General features: G+C 39.5%; 1 protein-coding gene across 2 annotated transcripts in view; it reads left to right on the top strand.

Annotated features, from left to right (window-relative positions):
* The first annotated feature begins 15,213 nt into the window (after positions 1 to 15,213).
* The window catches only part of LOC124277397 (protein Shroom2-like), a 70,897-nt gene continuing 63,966 nt past the window's right edge, over positions 15,214 to 22,144 (top strand). For both annotated transcript variants that reach the window (XR_006898815.1, XM_046713079.1), the window contains exons 1-2: positions 15,214 to 16,338; positions 21,174 to 21,199. Coding sequence is in view for 1 of the 2 variants with exons in the window: in XM_046713079.1 (XP_046569035.1) it covers positions 15,346 to 16,338; positions 21,174 to 21,199 (1,019 nt within the window). In the remaining variant the exon portion in view is untranslated. The remainder of the gene's footprint in view (positions 16,339 to 21,173; positions 21,200 to 22,144) is intronic.

Raw genomic sequence — 22,144 nt, 5'->3', positions numbered from 1 at the left:
GTTTGGGCCTTGCTAGATTATTCCATTAGTGGAGGATAGTACTTAGGGAAGTAGGTTGCATTGAATCATTGTATAAATAGTGGTACATGTAACATTAGTACATAGGTAAGTAGTACTTAATATCAACAGCTACAGACTGCCAATGACTGGTATAAACTTGCATCTACTTTCTGGTCCCTGAGAATAGCCAATGAATTTCTTAGAAGAGAGCTGAGATAATAGTAATCTGATAAAGTTATGCAATTGATAACAAGTCTGTTGTTAACAATAGGTCCACAAGGTTAGACCAAGGATGTAGTTTTATTTTATATATGCATATTTTTCTATTTTTTAAAAAATTTGTAGGTAACTTTTTATTTAATGACTTCTTAGTAGTTTTTAAGACATTTGAAACAGGGTAGTAGTATGATATTTATTTGATTAGATCAAATCAACAAATATTTGTACAGATGTTTGAATAAGGATAGAGTTACATTTGTTTTGTAAATGATATTGTTTTAGCTGTTATATGCAAATAGGATGTGAGGACGCTTTGTACTTTTTAAGATATTTGAATGAAGATAGAAATATTGTTGTTACCAGCAAAAATTTCAATTTCATTAAAAATGTTATATTTTTTACGTAAGAACATATTTTACTGTTTGCAGTCTCCATCATACTTCACAGACTTAATTTGCTTGTGTTTGTATTGGCTATCATAGCTGTCATGTTAGTGAATTACCTGTGTAGTTGTTGATAGGCCTGCCACACAAGCAGGTCAGATGCAGTCCTTGAATGGGGCTTAGATAAGAGGGCAGAGATAGAATGTCAGGCTTTTGAAATTCACTGACTGCATGTGCAGGATTATCAGCTGAGCTTGGTCTTCTTGGCACGAAACCACTCAGGGATTTCAGGGTCCCCAGCTACCCATGGTTGTCATAAGAAGAGACTCAAATGTGGATTAGATGGTCATAAAGTGGGGCCAAGGTGACAATGTTTTATCGTACCCAGTAGGTTGGGTTGTAGCTCATACTATTGTCCACCTGATTATTTACAGTCTTGGGGCAGGAATCTTCCACACTACTAATTTTAATAATAATATTAGTAATGTGTGTTTAGAAATAATCCTGAATGGTAATAAATGTTAAAATTATGTTCCAATTATTTTTTTTTATTTAAAAATAAATTAATAACAATTTGGTTTAAGATTACTGACAAGAATATGAGTTATGTCATTCCATTTTGGGTAAGAAATCGTGGATTGTATAAGTTAAGCAATGCTTGAAAATATGTTTCATATTAACCTTTTTCATATTGTATTAAATCATTAAGATAACAGAGTTACTCCTCCATTGTATGATTTGGTGGATGTATATGTGCTTGACCAAAAGGTTAATGATAATGAATATCATAGGATATTTGTTTTATTAAGCAGCTAACTTCATATACAATATCCCAGACAATGTTCCCTTACTTTATTTGTTCAGTATATATACAGATATGGCCAAGCATGCATTATCGACATGCTATATTTATAGTATCATGGCTGGCTATAAGAGTCATGTCCGTTCCTATCATCATACTCAAGCACGTAATGGAGTTTCTCTGTTTATGTTAATGATTACCCAAGTACGCAAATATTCCTGGAAATCTAATTTCAAAGTAAGGAGGAGGAAGTTTATATAAAGTGATGAAGAGTTTACAGGTTACAATTTTAGATAAATGCTTAAAAAAACACATGTCCCTTTGAAAAATTTAAGTAACTGAACAGGTTTATCTGATGAGAAGGTACAAACTGTTTTTGAATTAGTGGAACAGTCAGTGCTGGACAGTTTAATTTTAAAATATTTTTACCATTTTTTGCACATGTTTGTTTGAATGTGAGCTGAATGAGCGTTTCATGGACTCTAGACTTAAGATACTGGGACAAGGAAGTTCAAAACAGATGATCCATTTCTGATTGTGAAAGAAAAACTTATCTGTCCTGAGGAAAAGGATATACCAGGATAGATATGATAGGCCCAGTACTGTCCCATGACATTCCAAGAAGTGTAACCGGTAAAACACCCTTTGTGTTTGACAGTATTGTAAGTGTTGCTGTTACCTTAGTGTGGGGGCCTCAAAGCCAGTGCGACATGTGACGATTTACCATCCCGAGGTTGTGACCTTTTATGTCAGCTTCAGAATACAGGACATGCGTGATCTGGGGCATCCTCATTCCAGGAGTTTGTGACAAGGTACGGAGGGTGTATTCTGGTGGGTGATGTAAGCTTGATTTGTCATGTTCTCAATCAACGGTCTGGAAACATATGTCGTAGTTTGTGTATTTGTTGTGTTGTACTTTTCTTTTGTTTGACCTTGCAGGACCATTTAATATGGTGATCTTGAATATTTACTGGGATCAAATTAAGCTACATAAAATTTCCATATTCATGATGATGTTGGTTTTAGATGAAGAAAACATGTCTAAATGTTTAGAATATAATCAGAGAAAATTATTTTTTCAATTCTGGTAGAATTAGCTTTCCCTAATTAAATAAATCATTATTTATGGCAGGGGCGGTGGGGTAGCCTAGTGGCTAAAATGTTCGCTTGTCACGCCAAAGACCCGGGTTCCATTCCCCACATGGGTACAATGTGTGAAGCCCATTTCTGGTGTCCCACGCCGTGATGTTGCTGGAATATTGCTAAAAGCGGCGTAAAACCAAACTCACTCACTCACTCACTCACTATTTATGGCAAGAATGAATATTGCAATGTTCCAATGGAAATGTCCTAGAAGAAATGGAAATATGTTAAAATTGTAAATTATTACTGGTATGAAAGTGATAATGTTTATTTGGCTGGGACACTCATAGAATCATTTCCTTAGTGGTTGGGATGGAGGTATGGGAGGATAAGTATTTGGAGAGATTACCTGCCAGATTTTGCTTTATCACCATGGGCTGTATTTAGAGGACGGAGAGGCTTGTACAGACTTCAGATTGGGGATGTTGATGACAGTTGATATTCCATGCCACTTCCATTCCAGTTCAGAATAAATTTTAGTGAATGTTTTTTTGTTGTCACTCTTAGTATATTGTCACTCCTCAGATATATTCATAAAATTCTATCTCTTTTGCTTTTCTTCGCTTTAATAAAATATTGATTAATACTTACATCTGTGTCATACCATGGATGTGTTCCTTCCTTACATCTGTGTCATACCATGGATGTGTGCCTGCCTTACATCAAGTAGGCCCACTCATGTATTGCTGAGCGCCAGAGCTCAGCCTTGTCTAGAACTTTCCTCAACTGTTGATAAGAAGGATGGAATTTGTCCGTTTATTATAGTACACATCCTTGTTTATTCAAATAACTTTACGATACTGGTTTACTTTCCCTATTCATTTGTTTATTGTGTAAATATGCGTGTGGAGCGTGGCTGATTATATTTCACGGACATTGTGTATTTTAGGCTCCTGGGGGTGAGGTATGACTGGTACATCTTGACTCACCCCTGTGATTGATGGGGGTCACAGATGAATATATGTATAGTAATAGTCATATAGTCTTGGGGGTAGGGGGAGAAGGAGGGGTTGGGATTAGGGGTAGATGTGGATGTGCTTCCCCTTTTTAATATTTAGTCATGAATTTAATACTGGAAGTTCAAATTTAGTTTTTAAAGGCATTTGTTGACTACATTTTCCAAGATTCTTAACAGATGAATGTTGGACAGATCCTCTGAAATATTCATATCACTACTAGCGAGGAATATGAGTGTATGAATGTCAGTCTCCTTATTCTTTTTTGGATAAGAATAAGGGGGGGAGGGGGGGATTACAGTATTGATATTTATGCTAGGCTGTTGAAACCTTTCTACACCATTGATTTAACTCTGAGGGTTTGAACATACACTTAACTGATGATATGAGCTATTAACTGATAACTTCGCTGCTGATGGTTGTTGTACAGTTTGTTTAACTGTTTTCCTTTGGAATTGTGCTCAACCCTACAGTCTTTTAGATATTCTTGACTAGCATAAGTCTATCTCATTAGCTTCACCGTTGCTCCTAATTATCCAAGGTTGTCTATATGTATAGATACAGATATGACACTGGCCATATCCTCATGATTAGTCTGTCTCCTAGTCTGTCATATAGACCCTGAAACATTTATACCTAATACAGCCCACGCAAGTGTAGAATATGTGGCCAGTCTAGGTTTCCACAGCTTCTGAAAATGAAGAAAATCTCTGGGCTCCCTTGTAATAGCTTTTAGGAACATTTCCTGTCATTTCAGAGACTAAGATGTTAGTCTATCTGTCTCTATAACCGAGAGAATAAACTTAAATGTAGATTAATTTGGCAAGTCTAGATTGCCACAGCTCAAAGCTCTGTTTAGAGATTGTTCTGGGCTTCAGTTGTCATTGTTTTGTACATAAATACAAATACTTCATTTCTGGGACAAGGTTCAGGATTATTCTTCCTTTTAGTCTGTACTGAGTGAGACCGCCTCCGTGGTGTAGTGGTTAGAGCGTCCACCCGGAGAGCGGAAGGTCGCGGGTTCGATCCCCGACCGCGTCATACCAAAAGACGTTAAAATATGGTACTTGTTGGTCCCTGCCTGGCGTTCGGCTCGGAGTCAGTATACTGTGTCTGAGTGGGGTATTCATGCTTCACTGCGGCATGGTATCTCAGTGAGCTAGCACAATAAAACCAGCTTAAGTCTGGGCTAGTACAAGCAGCCGCATATACACATACATACGAATGCACGTTGCCATATGAGCGAAATATTCTCAAGCGGGACGTTAAAACCAATTTCCCCTCACCTCACCTTTTAGTCTGTACTGAATGACAAGTCCATGGATATATAATAATCCTATCTTTATAATAGGCAAGTCTAGATAAACAGACAGGATGACAGTCTCTTATTGGGACAACTTGTTCTTGTTATTTGTGTACTCTAGAAATTGCGATTGATGGTAATAGTTATTGCCTTATGCAAGACTACCTTACGACAGCATGTAAGACCTGTTCAGTAAGACATGCTGTCTGAATAAGAACAGTTTATGTGCTCTCAGAATAAATGGAGAGGATCTAAGTAAAGATGCTTATGACATCAGGAAGGAGATAAGAGGCGATAGAAAGATAACAGCACAATAATAAACATGATTGACAGGTGCCAGTCATTGTTCGTGAATGTTTAATGATGGGTTTTGTTATGATGTAGACTGCACAAGTAGATCTAGACACTGTGTTAATGTATTTTACTGTAGTTGAGCTTAATGGCAAAGCACACAAGACATTTTGTTTCACTTGTTTGCACAAATGTGTTTTATGGACTCTGTCTTTCTCTCTTCCCTTCCTTTCTCGTGTTTTTCTGTCTTCTCTGTCTTTGTGTCTCTCTTTCTCCTCCTTCTCTATCTCTGTGACTCCATCTTTCTGTCTCTCTCTGTCTTACTATCTCTCCTTCCTATCTTTTTCTACTTCTCCCTCTGAACAAGGAAATCTCTGACTCTCCGTCTTTGTATTCATAAAACTTTCAGTGTGTACATGCATCTGTATTGTAACCTCTGATGTGTCAAGGGTTTTGTCCTACTTCTCACTAGCACCTGTTTTTGTCACACCTTTCATTCACTCTTTGTAGTCTGTCTTGTGATGCCTCTATGTCTGTAGGCCTGTCACAGTCCCTGTGTGTCCTTGGTTGTGATGCTGTTGCTCTTTATCCCTGTTCCTTGCCTCAATGTGCTGTGCTGCATTGTGATGGCTTCAAAATATACCCCCTCTCACAGTCAGATTAACCCTCACACACTGTTTCAGTTCATTCACTTCAAACAAATGTGGTTGAATCCCTCATACCTTTGTCGTGTATCCTGTAGGTAGGTAGGTAGGTATTATCCCTGAGGGAGGGAGGGAGGGAGGGTAGGTGGTAGGTAGGTAGGTAGGTAGGTAGGTAGGTAGGTAGGTAGGTAGGTAGGTAGGTAGGTAGGTAGGTAGGTAGGGAGGGAGGGAGGGAGAGGGAGGTAGGTGGCAGGTAGGTAGGAGGGGTAGGTAGGAGGTAGGGAGGGAGGGGGAGGGAGGGAGGGAGGGAGGGAGGTGGAGGTAGGTGGGGTAGGTAGGTAGGTAGGAGGAGGGAGCATATGAGATAAACCTTCACACTGTTTTAGTTCATTCACTTCAATGCATTGTCTTTGCAAACAAATGTGGTTTGAATCCCTGATACGTTTGTCGCATCCTGTAGGTAGGTAGGTAGGGAGGGAGGGAGGGAGGGAGCATATGAGATAAACCTTCACACTGTTTTAGTTCATTCACTTCAATGCATTGTCTTTGCAAACAAATGTGGTTTGAATCCCTCATACGTTTGTTGCATCCTGTAGGTAGGTAGGGAGGTAGGGAGGGAGGAAGGGAGGTAGCAATATATTTAAAAACATCTGCATTTTGTTAAAACTTTCATTTCTGATGAATTATTTTATGTACTTTAAACCTTATGGTTTGTATGTCATGAAGAAAGAATGAAAAGCATGTATTCGTGAAGGTCATTCTAGTGGATTTTTTTTCACTTTTGTTTTTTATACATGCTTTAGAGGCCTCTCTTTGGCTTGAATTAGTTCTGATGATAGCCAAGGTGCAAACACAACCAGCATCACTTAATTTGTATTTAGATGTAAGTACAAAACTTTCGCATGTGGTGAACAAATCACCCAGAGATGGAATAGTTCCTGTTGATAAGGCGTTGCTTCCAGTGGAAGTCACAGTGGCTGTGCAGGCTGAGCTGACTTTGTGTGCTGGCGATTAGGTGCCTGACTCTGAGGGTGTGGGTTCGAATCCCGCATGGGACTCAACCCAACAAAAGTACTAGAATCTGTACTTTGCTAAAAAAATCCCAAATATAACATATGTTACATTTGACCACTTTCTAAATGGCACTGTGTATTCATACCGTTGCTTCCATTTGACTGAAATATTTTGTTCAACTTATACACACTTAAAGAGCAATGGAGTGATGTCATAACATTTACTTATATATTTGAAATGTAATTGATGTCAGTTATGTCAAATCATTGAAAAATGTATCTCATATAAAGTTTTTTATTTCTCATCCAAGTCATATTTCTTCACCTGTGCACTCTTAGTGGGGAGATAACTCTTCAACCTTCACTCTGTCTATTTGCTGGAGAGATTTGCCAGTAAGTAACTGGTGACATATCTCATCATGAAACAGATCCTGTTGAATTGGATAATGATTGTTGGTATACATTGTGTACATTGCCCCGTGTTTATTCCCGGTCTATTGTGGTGGTGTAACTCTATGAGGAGGCTATAAACACCGTAACACCCAGGAATGTAGGTGGTGTTATGTCAGCTGAAGCATGTGTTGATAGTTACACATGCAGCACATTGTCTGTCTGTCTGGTTCAGGTACAGTGGACATACCAGATGTATCACATATCTTGGAGATGTGTTTCTCAAGGTTTCAACCATCTATCACCAGAATACTGGCACAGATTGTAAATAACATTTAGCCGTATCAATTACAGGTGGTAACGTTTCTTGATGATTGATTCTTTTTAAATTACTATCATGTTCTGTACAATATTTGTCAGTTAGTTATCTATTGGGCCCTGCTATTTGATTCCTTTTAAGTCACTGTCATATTCTTTATGACATTTTTTAGTTATTATTTATTGGGCACTGCTAATGTATTTTAGGGTATGTTCAATGGTGTGTGAAGTTATTCATGAAGTTATGATGCACAACCAACACTCCTTACTGTAGGCCATTTTGGAAATGACCTTCCCTGAATACTTGTACAGTGTTTGAGGATCTGATTCAAGGGCTCCTTGTCTGAACCTAGACTAACATCTATAGTCTCTGAAATGATCATATTTTACAGAAAAAATGTTCATGAAAAATAGTCATGAAATGTAATGAACGGAGCATAGAGACTTTCTTCATTTTCAGAAGAAAACTGTGGAAATTTAGACTTGCCATATATTCTAGACTTGCATGGGCTTTCAGGGATATATTTGTTTCAGGGTCTGTAAAACAGACTAAACCCTAATGTCTGAACCCTAATGTCAAAAAAGGGTTGTTTTGGTTCCCTAGATTAATATTTCATATCATGAAGTGAATTGGGTTTAATGACACTTTGACTATATCGGAATATCTTCATGACCCAAACCACTAACTCTTATTGGACAATTTGGCTCACAAGATGCACCTTGATAGTGAAATTTGTATTGTTGTTGTTAAAATTACTTCATGAATATTTGATCAGTAAAATACCCCCAGCAGGATTGATATTTATAACTGCCTTTGATGTTCCCAATAATGAGAAATCATTATCTCACTGTTTATTTTGTATGATGTTGTGTTCTTTTGTGTCTTTACTCTCACAAAACACATCCTTGTGTCATGCCTCTCTGACCACTGCAGTTAATTCTCATTTGTCCGTCCATCCATTCTGTCAACTGGAGCACCTGCTGGGTGATTTGCTGATAACGTTCACCTGGCTACTAATTATTGATGCACTGAGGACCCAGCACAGGTAGCGTCAGACACGGCCAGGATTAACACTGCAGTGCTACATACAGTAGGACAGGCGTGTTTGGTCTATATATAGCCCTTTCTGGGTCAGTCCACACGGCAGGTATTTTTCTTATTCGTTCGTCAACATACCTTTCCTATTACGTTCCTACTCCATAATGCTTAATCACATTTAATAGGTAAGAACATTTTTGGCGTGCTTACCTAACATATCAACAAAGGAATTATTGACTGTTAGTACCTGCCTTTGTTGACGAGTATTGATACACAGTAACATGGCTTCGTCCCAGGTGGGCTGAATGAGACTGAGGTCTAAGTGACATTTGAACATAAAATCCCCGTGGTGGGAGAAGGTGATCGTCGTCCTGAGTTCATGGGTGGATTGCGTCAGTGTTGGATTTACGCCACCCACGGGAATATTTACCATGTGACTGTCATGACTGATCCTTGGAGTATTCTACGGAGACAGATTACTAAGACTGATTGTTTCATATTATCTTACTGTGATATACCTTGTTGAGCTCTCTGATCCAGGTGAGATAATTAGTTCCTCTGTTGTTTATAATCATGATTGTTCCAAGTCAGGGACACACATACTTTGTTTCTTGAAGATTGTCCGTTGTCAAGTATGTGGAGAGTTATGACTCAGGAAAATGTTTCACATTGTGATCTCTTATCAAGAATTTATTTGAATTTTCAAATATTTCAATTTCTTATCTGTTCATTTTCCTTTCATACTGAATGTTTTTCAATCAATGTGATACAGTTAAATACCTTGGTAATACACTGTACGTGTCAGTTTCACCATCACTTGTTAGCTTATAACAACAGGTGCTCAAAGATGAAACGTTATTGTCATGGAAACGTTTTTAGTATTCGTGTAAATCTTGTTACTAAAACATATTATCACTACTGTTTGGACCTTTGTAGCTTCTACTTTCAACAGGGGCGGTGGGGTAGCCTAATGGTTAAAGTGTTGGCTCGTCACGCCGAAGACCCGGGTTTGAATCCCCACATGGGTACAATGTGTGAAGCCCATTTCTGGTGTCCCCCGCCGTGATGTTGCTGAAATATTGCTAAAAGCGGCGTAAAACCAAACTCAGTCAGCCAGTCTACTTTCAACACATGTATAACAGAAGTAAAAATGGTGTTTAAAGTTATTAGCTTATAAATGGAATGATTATTACAAACTGTGTAGCGGGAACTGTGTTGTAATTTTTATAACATCAGTTACCTTGACTGTTGCAAATATTGTACTATATATTTGGAGAATGCCTTGATTTAAATGACCAATTTAGGTTCAGTATAACAATAATCTTTAAAGAAGACATATGAAAGTTCTTCTTTCTCAATTCAACGTTTCAGTTCTAGTATTATCAGATGTGGGTGATATTTGAGCTAGAACTGGTCATCAGCATTCTAACCTTGCTGTAAGAGGACTTTAGTATGGGGACTAGGGAGGACATTCTCGTTGGTTGATGAATGTCATTGTATCCACACTATATATGTCTATATTAATCACTGGATTGTCTGGTCCAGATTCAATTATTAACATTCTGCTCACATATGGCTGGAATATTGCTAGGTGTGGTGTGAAACAACTACAAAAGTTGTATTCTAAGATATTTGAAGTACAGGAAACTAAATATGTTGACCAGAAAATATGATAAACATTGTCAATTTGATTGCCAATTCAGTAAATGCTGTCACATGCACTCATAGATACAGGTTACACCGAAAATGTTAAAAACATTACTGATGTACATATCTTACATATGTCTTATACTTTGAAAACACTGTACATTTATCTGCTGCTTAGAAAACAATGTGCCTTCATCTTTTAACCTCAAAAACATTTTGGTTATCTTCATCCTGGATCATTACATGTATAGATTAAAGACTATGTCAATAAGTGTCCCAAGGAATGAATCTTTTGCGACAGACAAATTAAGACATTACTTCAAGACACTTTTTCATAAGTAATTATCGTTATCCAGTTACCAGTCAGAAATATGTTCTCACGCTTTTTATCAAAGCCAATCTGTCCCCACCTTGTGACAGTATATTCATCTTCCTTAGTGTGGTATTCATCACGGTATGCGTCTATGTGTGCGTTTTGACATCTTAAACGGTAGGTTTTGTTGGAGTGATATTGTGCTACAAGTGATAAGCGTGGACCGTTAGTCTGACAATAGAACCAACTAGATCCATAACAGTAAAGACTTATCTCAACTATGCGGACATCAGATAGCATCAGTGACTGGCCATGCTGCTTTAGTAGTTGATATAACGTATATCTCCCTGGTGTAATGCAATCTGTGTTTTATGCAGGTGGAAGGAGGAGATATGAGCTTATTTTTCTCCTTAACATCTCCTTGCTGAGGATATACTAAGAATCTAAGCTGCTCTGCATGGTGTACCTCTCACGGCATTGAGGCCAGGTGTGAGATAGCTAACATTGTGTCTACATCCATTGGAGGGATGATATCTTTGGGGTCCTAATTTTCTCCTTCCAGTTTCAAAAGTTGGATTTATGGATGAATGCTTGAAATCTTTGTCTTGGATTTCCGCCTGATTTAGTCATGAGTAGATGTGGTTTAGTGATAATAAAGTTATTGTTGAACAGATTTTATCTCCTAAATACATTGCAAGCCTTGGGCCTCAGGTGATGTAGAACAAACAGTATGTCAGATTTTTACATATTTTTTTTCCTGGTTCATAAGAACAGTAAATCAAGAGGTATTCACCTGATCTGGCCTAATAGCAGGCTCGCTGACCTGGTTGACATATGTCATCATATCCCAATTCCTTAGAACGATGCTCATGATATTGATCACTGTATTGTCTGGCCCAGACTTGCTTATTTACAGACCCCTGCCATATAACTGGAATATTGCTGAGTGAGATATTAAACCAACCAACCAACTTAATAATCATGTGTATTGTTAGTACAACTTATTGTAAGCTATTTACAATGACTAGGGTTCTGTCCCTGAGTCTATAACTGAGGGGTCGTTTTGGGCACAGGTACTACAGATCCGTACCCCAGGTACGTTTCTGTGTACAGATATGTACCCTAAACAAAGTCAAAATACAGAAACATTCCCGGTACCCTTAATGGCGGACGAGTCCATATTCCGCAATCCAAAACCGAAACTGCATGTAGTTGTTCCCGTTCAACTGATTGCGAGTGGTATTCATCATTCTGACATTGCTGCATAGAAGACAAATGTATTGTCTTGAAAACCCAGAAGTTCATGTTAAACAATCAGAACGATGCTGGCAAGTCCAAGGGCTATCTCTCTCTTGTATTTATAGAAACCAAAACAATCTCTAACCCTTTTGTTTGCTTGCTCAGCATGAGTAATCTTGAACCATGTCTTCAGTACTAATACATCACAAATTGAGTCATTTCTAAAGCACAGATTGTGAAGAGGCAGTTGCACAGAAAAGTTCAGAAACTGATCCAAATATGTGGTCTTGGCAGCAGTCTGTTTTCCTTTGGTATGTTGGAGGTATCTGTGACTTATTTGAAGGTAGCTACCAGGTTATGTAGTCGGTGACATAAAGCTGTATCACTGCTAGTTGGTGACCTCTGGGTGTGTTGGCGTCTTGTAGGAGACAAGTAATTAATGATGTCTCATTGGCTGGATGTTTGTATAGGAGATATACTGGTTCACTTTGTTTCCCATCCTTGCTGGCGCAGCTGGACTACAGTTACATGGCTTGCAGTTAGGAAAATAGTATTTAGTTTTGACTGGCATCTTGCTTGTGTGAAGAAAATGAGGTTTTTATTAATGTATTCTTGAAATATATGCAGGCCGTGATAATATCATTTACTATATCTACCTGATAGTTGATTACTTATAAGTTAGATTTTAAGAAATGTCTTAAAATTTTATTCATATATCTTTTTTTTGTTTCAGTGTGGCGAAGTCCACGAATAGAAGAGAGGAGAAAAGGACTTCCCATGATCCTCCCTGGCAACGACCTCCAGACAAAGGTCAAAATCAAGGTTACCAAGGGAACCAAGGTCAACAAGATCCCCAGAACCAGGGACGAAGACGTTACTCAGAGGCCGAGCAAAGAGATGCAGTGTCTCATGGGGTATCCCGCAGCAGACAGCTTGTATCAGCCAAGTCCACTCCAAGTCTGAACCAAGACTTACAGCAAAATATCCCCTATTCCGGTAGTACTCCGAAGCCGTCCATTTCTCCAGCTAAGTCCAGTCCAAATATCAGTGAGGATATTGTCCAGGAAAACCGTTATGGTAACCCAGTACGTCCAAAACGGCTTGACGTGAGGGGGCCGGGAAGTGGGCATCATCCGCCATCACCGAACAGTGCCTGGAGTATGTATAATAAGGAGAGTGGTCCCAAATACCAGAAACCAAGGCCAAACATGTACACCAATGATGATACATATTCGGATACCAAAAAAAGTGATAAGTATAGCCGCAGATCAGCACCGCACCATTTAGGACGGTACAGGGCAGATTATGAAAATATTTCTGCTTTTGGTATTGAGCCTTTAGGCAGTGAAAAAATATCTGAGATCGAAGATGAGGAGGCTGATATGGATGCTCCTATAATTCCTCCCAGACCAAAACATGAACTTATGGATTCACCTGGCCACTCACCTGCCCACCCACCTGTCCCACCTGTGCGAGATCCTTCCAGTCTGCAGTATGGGCGCTATAACCAAGCTCATGAAAAGTACCCATCCTGGCCTGTGACTAAGGCTAGTGAGGTTGGTGAGACAGGACAACCGATCACAGCTCGGGCTCAGTCCTGGACAGACCATACTAACACTAAGAAGGAAGTACATCCTGGAGTGAAACCCAGGCACATCCACCACTCCAACTTGAGGCCTGTGTTTGAGAAAAGCCCTCAGTCTGATAGGAAGGGTGAGGATGGCAAATCTGCCAGGAATCAGAGTGACCCTGGATTTAAGACTGAGTTTGTGTATGACAAATACGGAAGGGTAGTGCAAAAGAATTATGAAAATATTGGTAAGAACAAATTCGAGGACTTGTTTAACTCTGAGCCTGGGTACCCTCCTCCAAGGTTTGATTCAGATGGACACAACTTAGGTGATAAGGAATACAGTGTTCCATCCCCTCCAGAGCGGGATATTCCGGGTGTGGACCAGAGTGAGCTCAGTGATAAATTGGCTTCCTCACAAGCATCTGTCTCAGCCTACCCAGCACCTGTGTTTTCTAGTCAGTATGAGAAAGAGGCCAAGGCTCATAGGTTAGACCATCAGGATTCCAGCTCCATCCACAGTCCAGCTGAGGACAATCGTGCACCCTTGAGTGTGAGACCCGTGAGTGATAATAAAAGTGCTAAGGAAAAAACATTAGTAGACTCCAGTACAAGTCCACTTCAGAGCCCCCAAGATAAGAAAAATCCGCCCAAATTTGGTGCTCCTAGTGATCAGCCTTCTGCACAGATTCAGCAGTCAAAGGCTTATATTGTTAAACAGACTCCATATTACAACACGAGCACACAGACGGATGTGTCTTCCTATGCAATCAAGACTTCTCTCCGAAGTACTGATCCAAAACAGTGCAATGCTGAGGTGCAGGTAACTGATGAAGGTGCACAAACATCCATGTCCATGCCAGATGGTCAGAAAGGTTTCAAGGAGAAATCCTCCCAAGCTCGACGGTCCTCACAGAAACATGATGTAGATCTGTCCAAGGACAAATCAGCCTTGGGTGGAGATGGCGGTAAAGGAATGGGGTATAGGTATGATGGCAGCAGTTCTAAATTTGAAGGATTCGGAAATATTCAGGCAAAATATGCAGCAGATTATTTACCAGAAGAGGAAAGTAATACTGAAAGGAAGAAAAATATTGTGATGCCACATTACTCAGAATATGACCCCAGCACACAGTCCATGCTTCGTAGTCTGTCGAAGGAGTACTATGGTGGAAGAATTCCACATCAACCGGAAAAAAGGTTGTCATCTGCCTCTTCTCAGGACACAAGTCATCATACGGGGATGAGAGAGGCAGAGTCATACTCCAGTGTTGTTATCCACCCTTCAGAAAATTCAGCTCCTTTTGGGAGAGATGATTTTGGCTCAAAGTCAAGTCTGTCTGATTCTAGGGGTGATATTTCATCTGCATCTGTGGTAGATTCTGTAAGCAGCAAGAGTAACATGGCTCGGGGCAGATACAGCCTTGACCCGTCTATGCTGTCAAGTAGGTCTCGTGGACTTTTGCCTCGTCAGAGCTCTGCATCAGCTGTGTCACATCAGAGAGAAAAGAGTGCATCATATGCAGAGAATTTGTTAAGTGTTCAACGAAAGTCTCAAGATTCCCAATCCTCTATCAACAGTCGGAGATCAGCATCTTGTCGTAGCTCTGATTCTTCTACCCCTTCCCAACCAAAGAGTTCCACAGACACTCGCACGTCTGGCAGCACCCAGTATGAGGATTCTCCCCCTGCACCAATGCAGAGAGAGCACGACTCACGCTTAGACTCATACGATTCTGTGTTCACACAGGATGAGAGATCACCAATGCCTAGGGATGGCGATGTTCATGCTCGTGCAAGCAGTTCAGATGCCAAGTCCAGCACGGCAAGTGTAGGCCGCCAGCCTTCAATGAAGAAAGCGTATGGGATTTATGATGAAACGGAAGGAACATTACGAGCAGGACAGGTTGATAGTAAGAATGGTATGCAAAGTGCAACAGATTATGTGCAAATGAATCATCCTAATAATCGTGGTTCCAGATCAGATTCAAAGCCCTTGGACCAGATTCAGGAGGAGGCAGATAATTCTGCCTCAAGACAACGTATGTCTGGTGGTCCTTCTGACTCTACTGTGTATGATTCCAAATATCCCCCGCTCCTCAGACTGGCGCGCCACCAGAGATAAATGGAAAGAAGAGGCCAAGAGGTCCAGCCTCAAAAGAATGTCCTCAGACCAACTCACACAACTGAGAGACAGAAATGAAACGGGTTCCTTCAGTGGGTTGAACAAGGTGATAGTTGATGATGAGGATAGGGGCTCATTCAAAGATAGTGACAAAGGATCATATAGGGACTCAACCAGTTCCTTAGCTTCTGGGAAAGGTTCACATAGGGGTAGTGATAGGGGTTCCTGCAAGGAAGGAGATAGGAATTCATACAGGAACAGTGATAGAAACTCTTTCAAGGATGAGGATAAGGGATCATATAAAGATGATGATTCCTACTTGGAAGGCAGGAGCTCCCATCCAGCTGCTGAGAGACCTGACAGACCAAGGGCATCCTCTGTTGATGAAAATCCTGCAAACGCTGTTCTCCATTCTCAGTCACTGTCTGGTGAGTCTGGACCGAAGGTTGAGGATCTTAAGAAACAGCAACAACAAGCTGTGCGGACATTTATGGAGATGAAAACTGGGAAAAAGAAAGGTTCTTCCGGTAGTTTTGGTTCAGAGGACACACAGGGTGCTGACTCAAGTGGGTCGAACATGTACGAGTACATTCCAGGAACATCACCCACTGAATCTGTCACCGATCTCATCAACAAAGCTTCAGAGAATCTGAATGCTTCGAAGGCCCATCGAGCTGACAGTATTAAGCGGTCGTCGTCTCGCAGCAGTAGTGACTACATCGACATGGCGAGACAGCAGCGCAAGGAGACGGAGTGGAGCAGACTCCGTTCACGGGGATCCTTCAACTACAGCCCTGACATGAACCGCTCCAACCGCAGCTCCATGTGTTCGGACCACCAGTACGAGGATATCAGTGTGTTCTCACCGTCAACACCACGGAACTCCTACCCAGGGAGTATACGTGAAAATGAAGAGTTTCCACCTAAGGATGCTGTAAGGGAGGTAAGGGTAATCTTCTTAATTTATGCAGGCCCCACAAAACTGTAGCATATTTCAATTCCATGACCCTCGTTTTCACTTAAGGATCCTAAGGTAGAGGTAGGGTAATCTTCTTAATTTATGCACAAAACTGTTGCATGTGTTTTTTTCATGGCCCTAATTTTACACTTATAGATGCTAAGGTAGAGGTAAGGGTATTCGTCTTAATTAATACAAATCTCACAAAGCTGCAACATTTTCAAAATCCAGGGCCCTGTTTCCCACTTTTCACTCAGCCAAATGGCTGTGATGTATGTTTTGTTTATGTGTTGGAGTTAGGACAATGGTAGTGCAAAGATCACATCTTGGTGCAACAACTATCCCCAGTCTATGAACTTGTATGCCTCTGGCATGTTGAAAACATGTTTGTGAATTCCATGGATGGCAAGGATGGTCATTTGTTTATCCATCAATCGTTCCTAAAAGTATGCCGTTTATCAATGCTGTTTATCAATTTGAGTAGGAAATGTAACATTGATTGCAAGAACACTCTTGTTAGCAGTTACCTAATTTGAAAAGAAAAAGATGCAATTGGTCTGTTATAGTTATTACTACTTGTTATATATTTTGAATTTGAGTGAGCTGAGGTTTGCCTGCTGTTGAGAGGGTATGTGTGTAGTTGTCCTGAACTTCAATCACCCTGGGTTGAGAAGGACCATTGGGCAGTATGGTAACAAGGAAGGTGACTGAGAGTTCAGGAAGTAACCTTCCGTGATAGTACAACTGTTTGATAGACTCGAACAAAGTGAGCAGATTCATTGATAAATGGAGGGATGATGCAGCATGCAGGGAATTTAATCCTGCTTAAAGGTTGCTGGGTGCCTCATCTTGTAGAAATCACACTGGGTGGAGAGTTTGCTTGTCATTGCAAAGGTCCAGGTTTCATTCCTGTGTGGGTCTGTCTCCTCCCACTTCATAGTGATGAGCTGTGTAAAACATGTACTCCAGAACTTTTTTTATTCAGTTCTAGGTTTTATCCACAGTTAAATCATCTTTGTAGCAATTATATAATTTTAAAACAAAATTGAAGCTAATTCCAGGATCATGCTGTTTTAATCATCTGCTCATGTAGTTGGAACAGGGATATATAAAGGCTCTGGTAGGAGTGAGTGAGTGAGTTTAGTTTTACGCTGCACTCAGCAATATTCCAGCTATATGGCGGCGGTCTGTAAATAATCGAGTCTGGATCAGACAATCCAGTGATCAACAGCATGAGCATCGATCTGCGCAATTGAGAACCGATGACATGTGTCAACCAAGTCAGCGAGCCTGACCACCCGATCCCGTTAGTCGCTTCTTACGACATGCTTAGTCGCCTTTTGTGGCAAGCATGGGTTGCTGAAGACCTATTCTACCCCGGATCTTCACGGGTCGGCTCTGGTAGGAGGTGTAGATATACTATTTGAGAGAATACATGAAATGTTTTTCATGGATAACAACTTTATTATTCTTTGTAACTATGTTAACTATGGTTTTTGATCCTGGTGAATGAAGAAGTTGTAATCCATTAAAAAGTGGTCTATTTGAAGCTTTGACACATGTACAATTTCATAGTTGTTTGTAGAAGTAGTTTATAATCAATCTACATGAAAATTTTATTCAAGACTTTTTTCGATGAAAGTATAATTCAAATTGTATACAAGCATAAGTATGATCACGGTGGTATAATGAGGGCATTTCTTTCTGATGACATCATTTTGGTGACAAGCATGCAAGGCATGCACTCTACCAACATTCTGAGGGCTTGTCATGAAAGTTATCTCCCTTTGTTCTCCAGCCGCTGCCTCTTTTATATCAACAGATACAGTGTCAGCCACTTCCCTTATCAACACAAGTGAACTATCTCCCTGTTTGTTGTGATATTATGACAAGCAGTTTTTTTCCCATGCTGTACTTATTTAAAACTAAGATTAGCAACTGCATTTTGAATTTGTAAAATTAAATTAAAAAATGGTATTTTGTCAGTTATGTGAAATGGGAACAATGATAGAACTGGTGCTTATTTTCAGTATCTAGTCTATATGTTGCAGTTTGTGAATAGTTTATACAGCGATTTTGTCCATGTGACTAATAAGAGTATTAACGGGTAACATTTTCTAGGACAGCCATTTTGCCTGAACATGGATTGCCTTAAATACTCCAAGCTATCACACTGCTCAATTATATAATCCTTTTTGATGTAACTTTATTGAAATTTAACTTCCTGTTTAGATGTTAGTGTAAAAAATTAAAGCAAAAATGTAGTTACTTAGTAGATTACAATGTAGCAAAATGTTTGTACCTGAAGATCCTCACCGCTAAATAAGAAAACCAAGCCAGACAAACAATCTAAAGAGGCCATTTTCTGATCTTAACCTTGCAGTAATTAAACACAAACAGAGGAGACGATTGTATTACAAAGAAAGAAAACAGACCTAGATCTATGTTAGCATTTTGTTAACTGGCCACCCAGCCTTTGTTTTCACATCCTTTATACCGAGTCTCGTTCATGACGTGCTGACATCATCCTTCCTTGAGCATCCTCGTGTTGACTTGCGGAGTTTGTTCTCTTTGTTGGTCATTGTAGGAGAGCTCTACTTAGGTACAGACTATGACAGTATAAACTTGGCGGAGACACCCTTGTCGGATAACTGTACTGGTAAAAATGATTGCATGTAAATAATTTCAGAAAATTAATATTTATTTTACCAGAGCAAGTGATATGAATTTAAGCTGCTTTTTTCGGTATTTAAAAAATAGGACATTGACAATAGACCATGGTTTGACTTAAACCAGGATATTAAAAATAACAAGTGCTTTCATCACTAAGCTTTATGGCCCATTTTCTTAAATAGAAAGTAGTTAAGTTTATTGAAGTTACATGAAGAGTTGTGTCCCCTTGTCATCCCAGAAACCTGGGATAGTTGGTTTAAATCTGAGATGTGTTTTGATTATCTTCCTTGTTTGTCAGCACCATAACATACTCATGGGTTTCACAACATGGCATGTGACCTGCATTACTTGTGGTTTTCCTTCCACCTCACGCTAATAGAAAATACTGTTCAGACCGATATCCATCATCCAGCTCACTCAAGTAGACAAGTTGTTTACACACTAGCCAACAACGTACACGTTACAATACAGCAGATCATAAATTAAATAGGTACACAGACAACTAACAGGATCAGGTGGTCCGGCTCCCTGACTTGGTTGACACGTCATTGTATCCCAATGGTGTATATTGATGCTCATGATGTTGATCACTGGATTGTCTGGTCCAGACTTGATTATCTACAGACCCACACCATGTAGCTGGAATATTGCTGAGTGTGGCGTTAAACAACAAACAAACATATTGCATCAGATTATAAATTACTGATTCTAGAACATGCCATCCAGTCCACAGTATTTTACAACCAGCTTTGAAAATGACTTGTTCATTTCAAGGGGTAACTTAAGTTCTGTGCACCAGTCTTTAAGAAGGTGTCAAATTGAGAAAGATTGTGACAGAAATATCTAGATTTACTTTCTTGTCATCCTCGATAATCTCCAGGGTATACGTTCCGATAAATCTCCACTATACCCTGGATGCATGTACGGCTCGAGCCGATGATTTTATTACCTCCCTTTGCTGGCTCAGTAGCCAATCAGATAAGCCGCCGTTACAACCGAGCTTGCCAGTGTCAACAAAGATAGTGGTCGCAGCCGCGAAAGTTTGTTCAGATTTTGGAGGAAAACATACATACAAATTGACAGGTCTGAAATCTTAAAAAATATATATGCAAGAACTCCTTCTACCTCTTTCAGAGTACCTCTGCAACAATATCTTATTGTGTTGCCAAGTTTAATCGGTTAGATAATTTGAAAAGCGAAAGTGAGTTGTGATTGGTACGCTTAACTTCCCAGCGTAGACACCTGATTGGATAAAAAGCCAACCAAGGGAGGTAATAAAATCATCGGCTTGAGCCGTAGATGCATCCAGGGTATAGTGGAGATTTATCAGAATGTATACCCTGAAGATTATCGAGGATGCTTACTTATAAGAACAAAATGAAATACCTCGCATATTCTATTTGATTATAATAACACTTGAAATTTGAGACCGTGTGTTACTCAGCTGCATAACATCAGTGTGATGATAATCTCTTCAAGTATCAACACACAGGTATTGACAGGTTAATTAGTGGTAGCAATATGGCCGCTCACATGATATCATAAGCACAAGAACAAACATATCCTCCGTGCAACAAGCTCTAGTGGGCAGAGCTTCTAGGACTTGTCCATTGTTCATGGTGTGTGTGGTTGCCTGTCTGTAAGTGGAGTTGTAACAGGTACTAAAAATATGTATCCTTTGTACCTTTCTCACTACCAGAATGTACCCTAATTAAAACCAACAAAATTAATGTACCTAGGGTAACAGTATTTGCTTCACAAAAGTGTATCCATTTGATAATGCAGGGGGTGATGGGGGTAGGCTAGTGGTTAAAGAGTTTGCTTGTCACGCTGAAGACCCACATGGGTACAATGTGTGAAGCCCATTTCTGGTGTCCCCCGCCATGATATTGCTGGAATAATGCTAACAGCGGTTTAAAACTAAACTCACATACACTCACTCATAATATGGTTTTGTGACATGTCCGAGCTGCATGGTTGTACATTACCAAGTGAAAGTAGACTTGTGTTTCCCTTTTTGGTTAGGGTACATTTCTGTACACAGGGAAGAATATATTTGAAGTACCCTCAAATGACCCCTTTACCAGCATGTGATAGCTGATGTGTCATATTATATTACACACTGATTATCTTCTGTTATGTTTCAGAAGAGAGATCCAGGGTTGACCCAAAGGTAAGAAAAGTTTCTTCTCTAAGGTTGAATGGTGCATATAATATTAATTGGGAACAATTAAGAGTAAGCTTAATTATGAATGTACAATTTCTAATTGCAATGTTGTGTGAATAATTATTATTGAAGGAAATGTGCAATTAGGAACATTATTTTGTGGTACAGTGCTATTTTTAGATCTTGTTCTGCTTTATGTATTCATTTGGATAATGACTTCTGTACAAGACAAAATACTGTGAAAATCAGTCTTGTGGAGAATATTACTTCTTATAAGAAGACCTTCACATTTTCTCGTTTGATGTACACCTTTAATCTTTGATGCGGCAAGAGGTGTGTGATAACTGAATTAGCTGAACACAGCATGATTTCTAATTGATACTACAAGGTTCTGTCATTAACATATATAGACAGGTAAATAACAATTACCTGAGTGTCCTGAACAATGGTGTTAATTACTATCACAACATTCACCTGGTGACTTACATCAGACCAAACAGAGCAGTTAGTGTATACACAGTAGGTAGTAGGTGTGGATCTACCTGTATTTCCAGGTAATTGGTGTAAATTACACTGGCCATACAGGTGCAATTAGTACACTGGGATTAACTTAATCCTGTTCTTAATCTCCCAGGTAAATGAAGAATTGGTTATGATGGCTCTTAACTGCAAAAGAACCCAGGGTTGAATTTGTGTGACTCTTTTCAGCTTGTTCACATTGCTGTGGCTTTGCCTACTATATGTAATTTACAAGACAAGATTAATCGAGGAGATCTGTTATTTTAAGGTCAACAGCATTGTTCACATGATATAAATTAAATGTACCTACAAAAGAAATGTTAATAGTTTTTAAACCATAATAACCCTTTGGCATTGCCTCCAAATTAAACTGTTTTATATTTTTTATAATAAATTATGACATAATTATTCAGGGGAAAAATCTATATTTGA

Source organism: Haliotis rubra, unplaced genomic scaffold (assembly GCF_003918875.1).
Source record: "Haliotis rubra isolate DU_JTF1 unplaced genomic scaffold, ASM391887v1 Scf221, whole genome shotgun sequence".
NCBI lineage: Eukaryota > Metazoa > Mollusca > Gastropoda > Lepetellida > Haliotidae > Haliotis > Haliotis rubra.
Note: the sequence above shows the minus strand (reverse complement) of the source record. Positions and strands in the feature narration are given on the sequence as shown.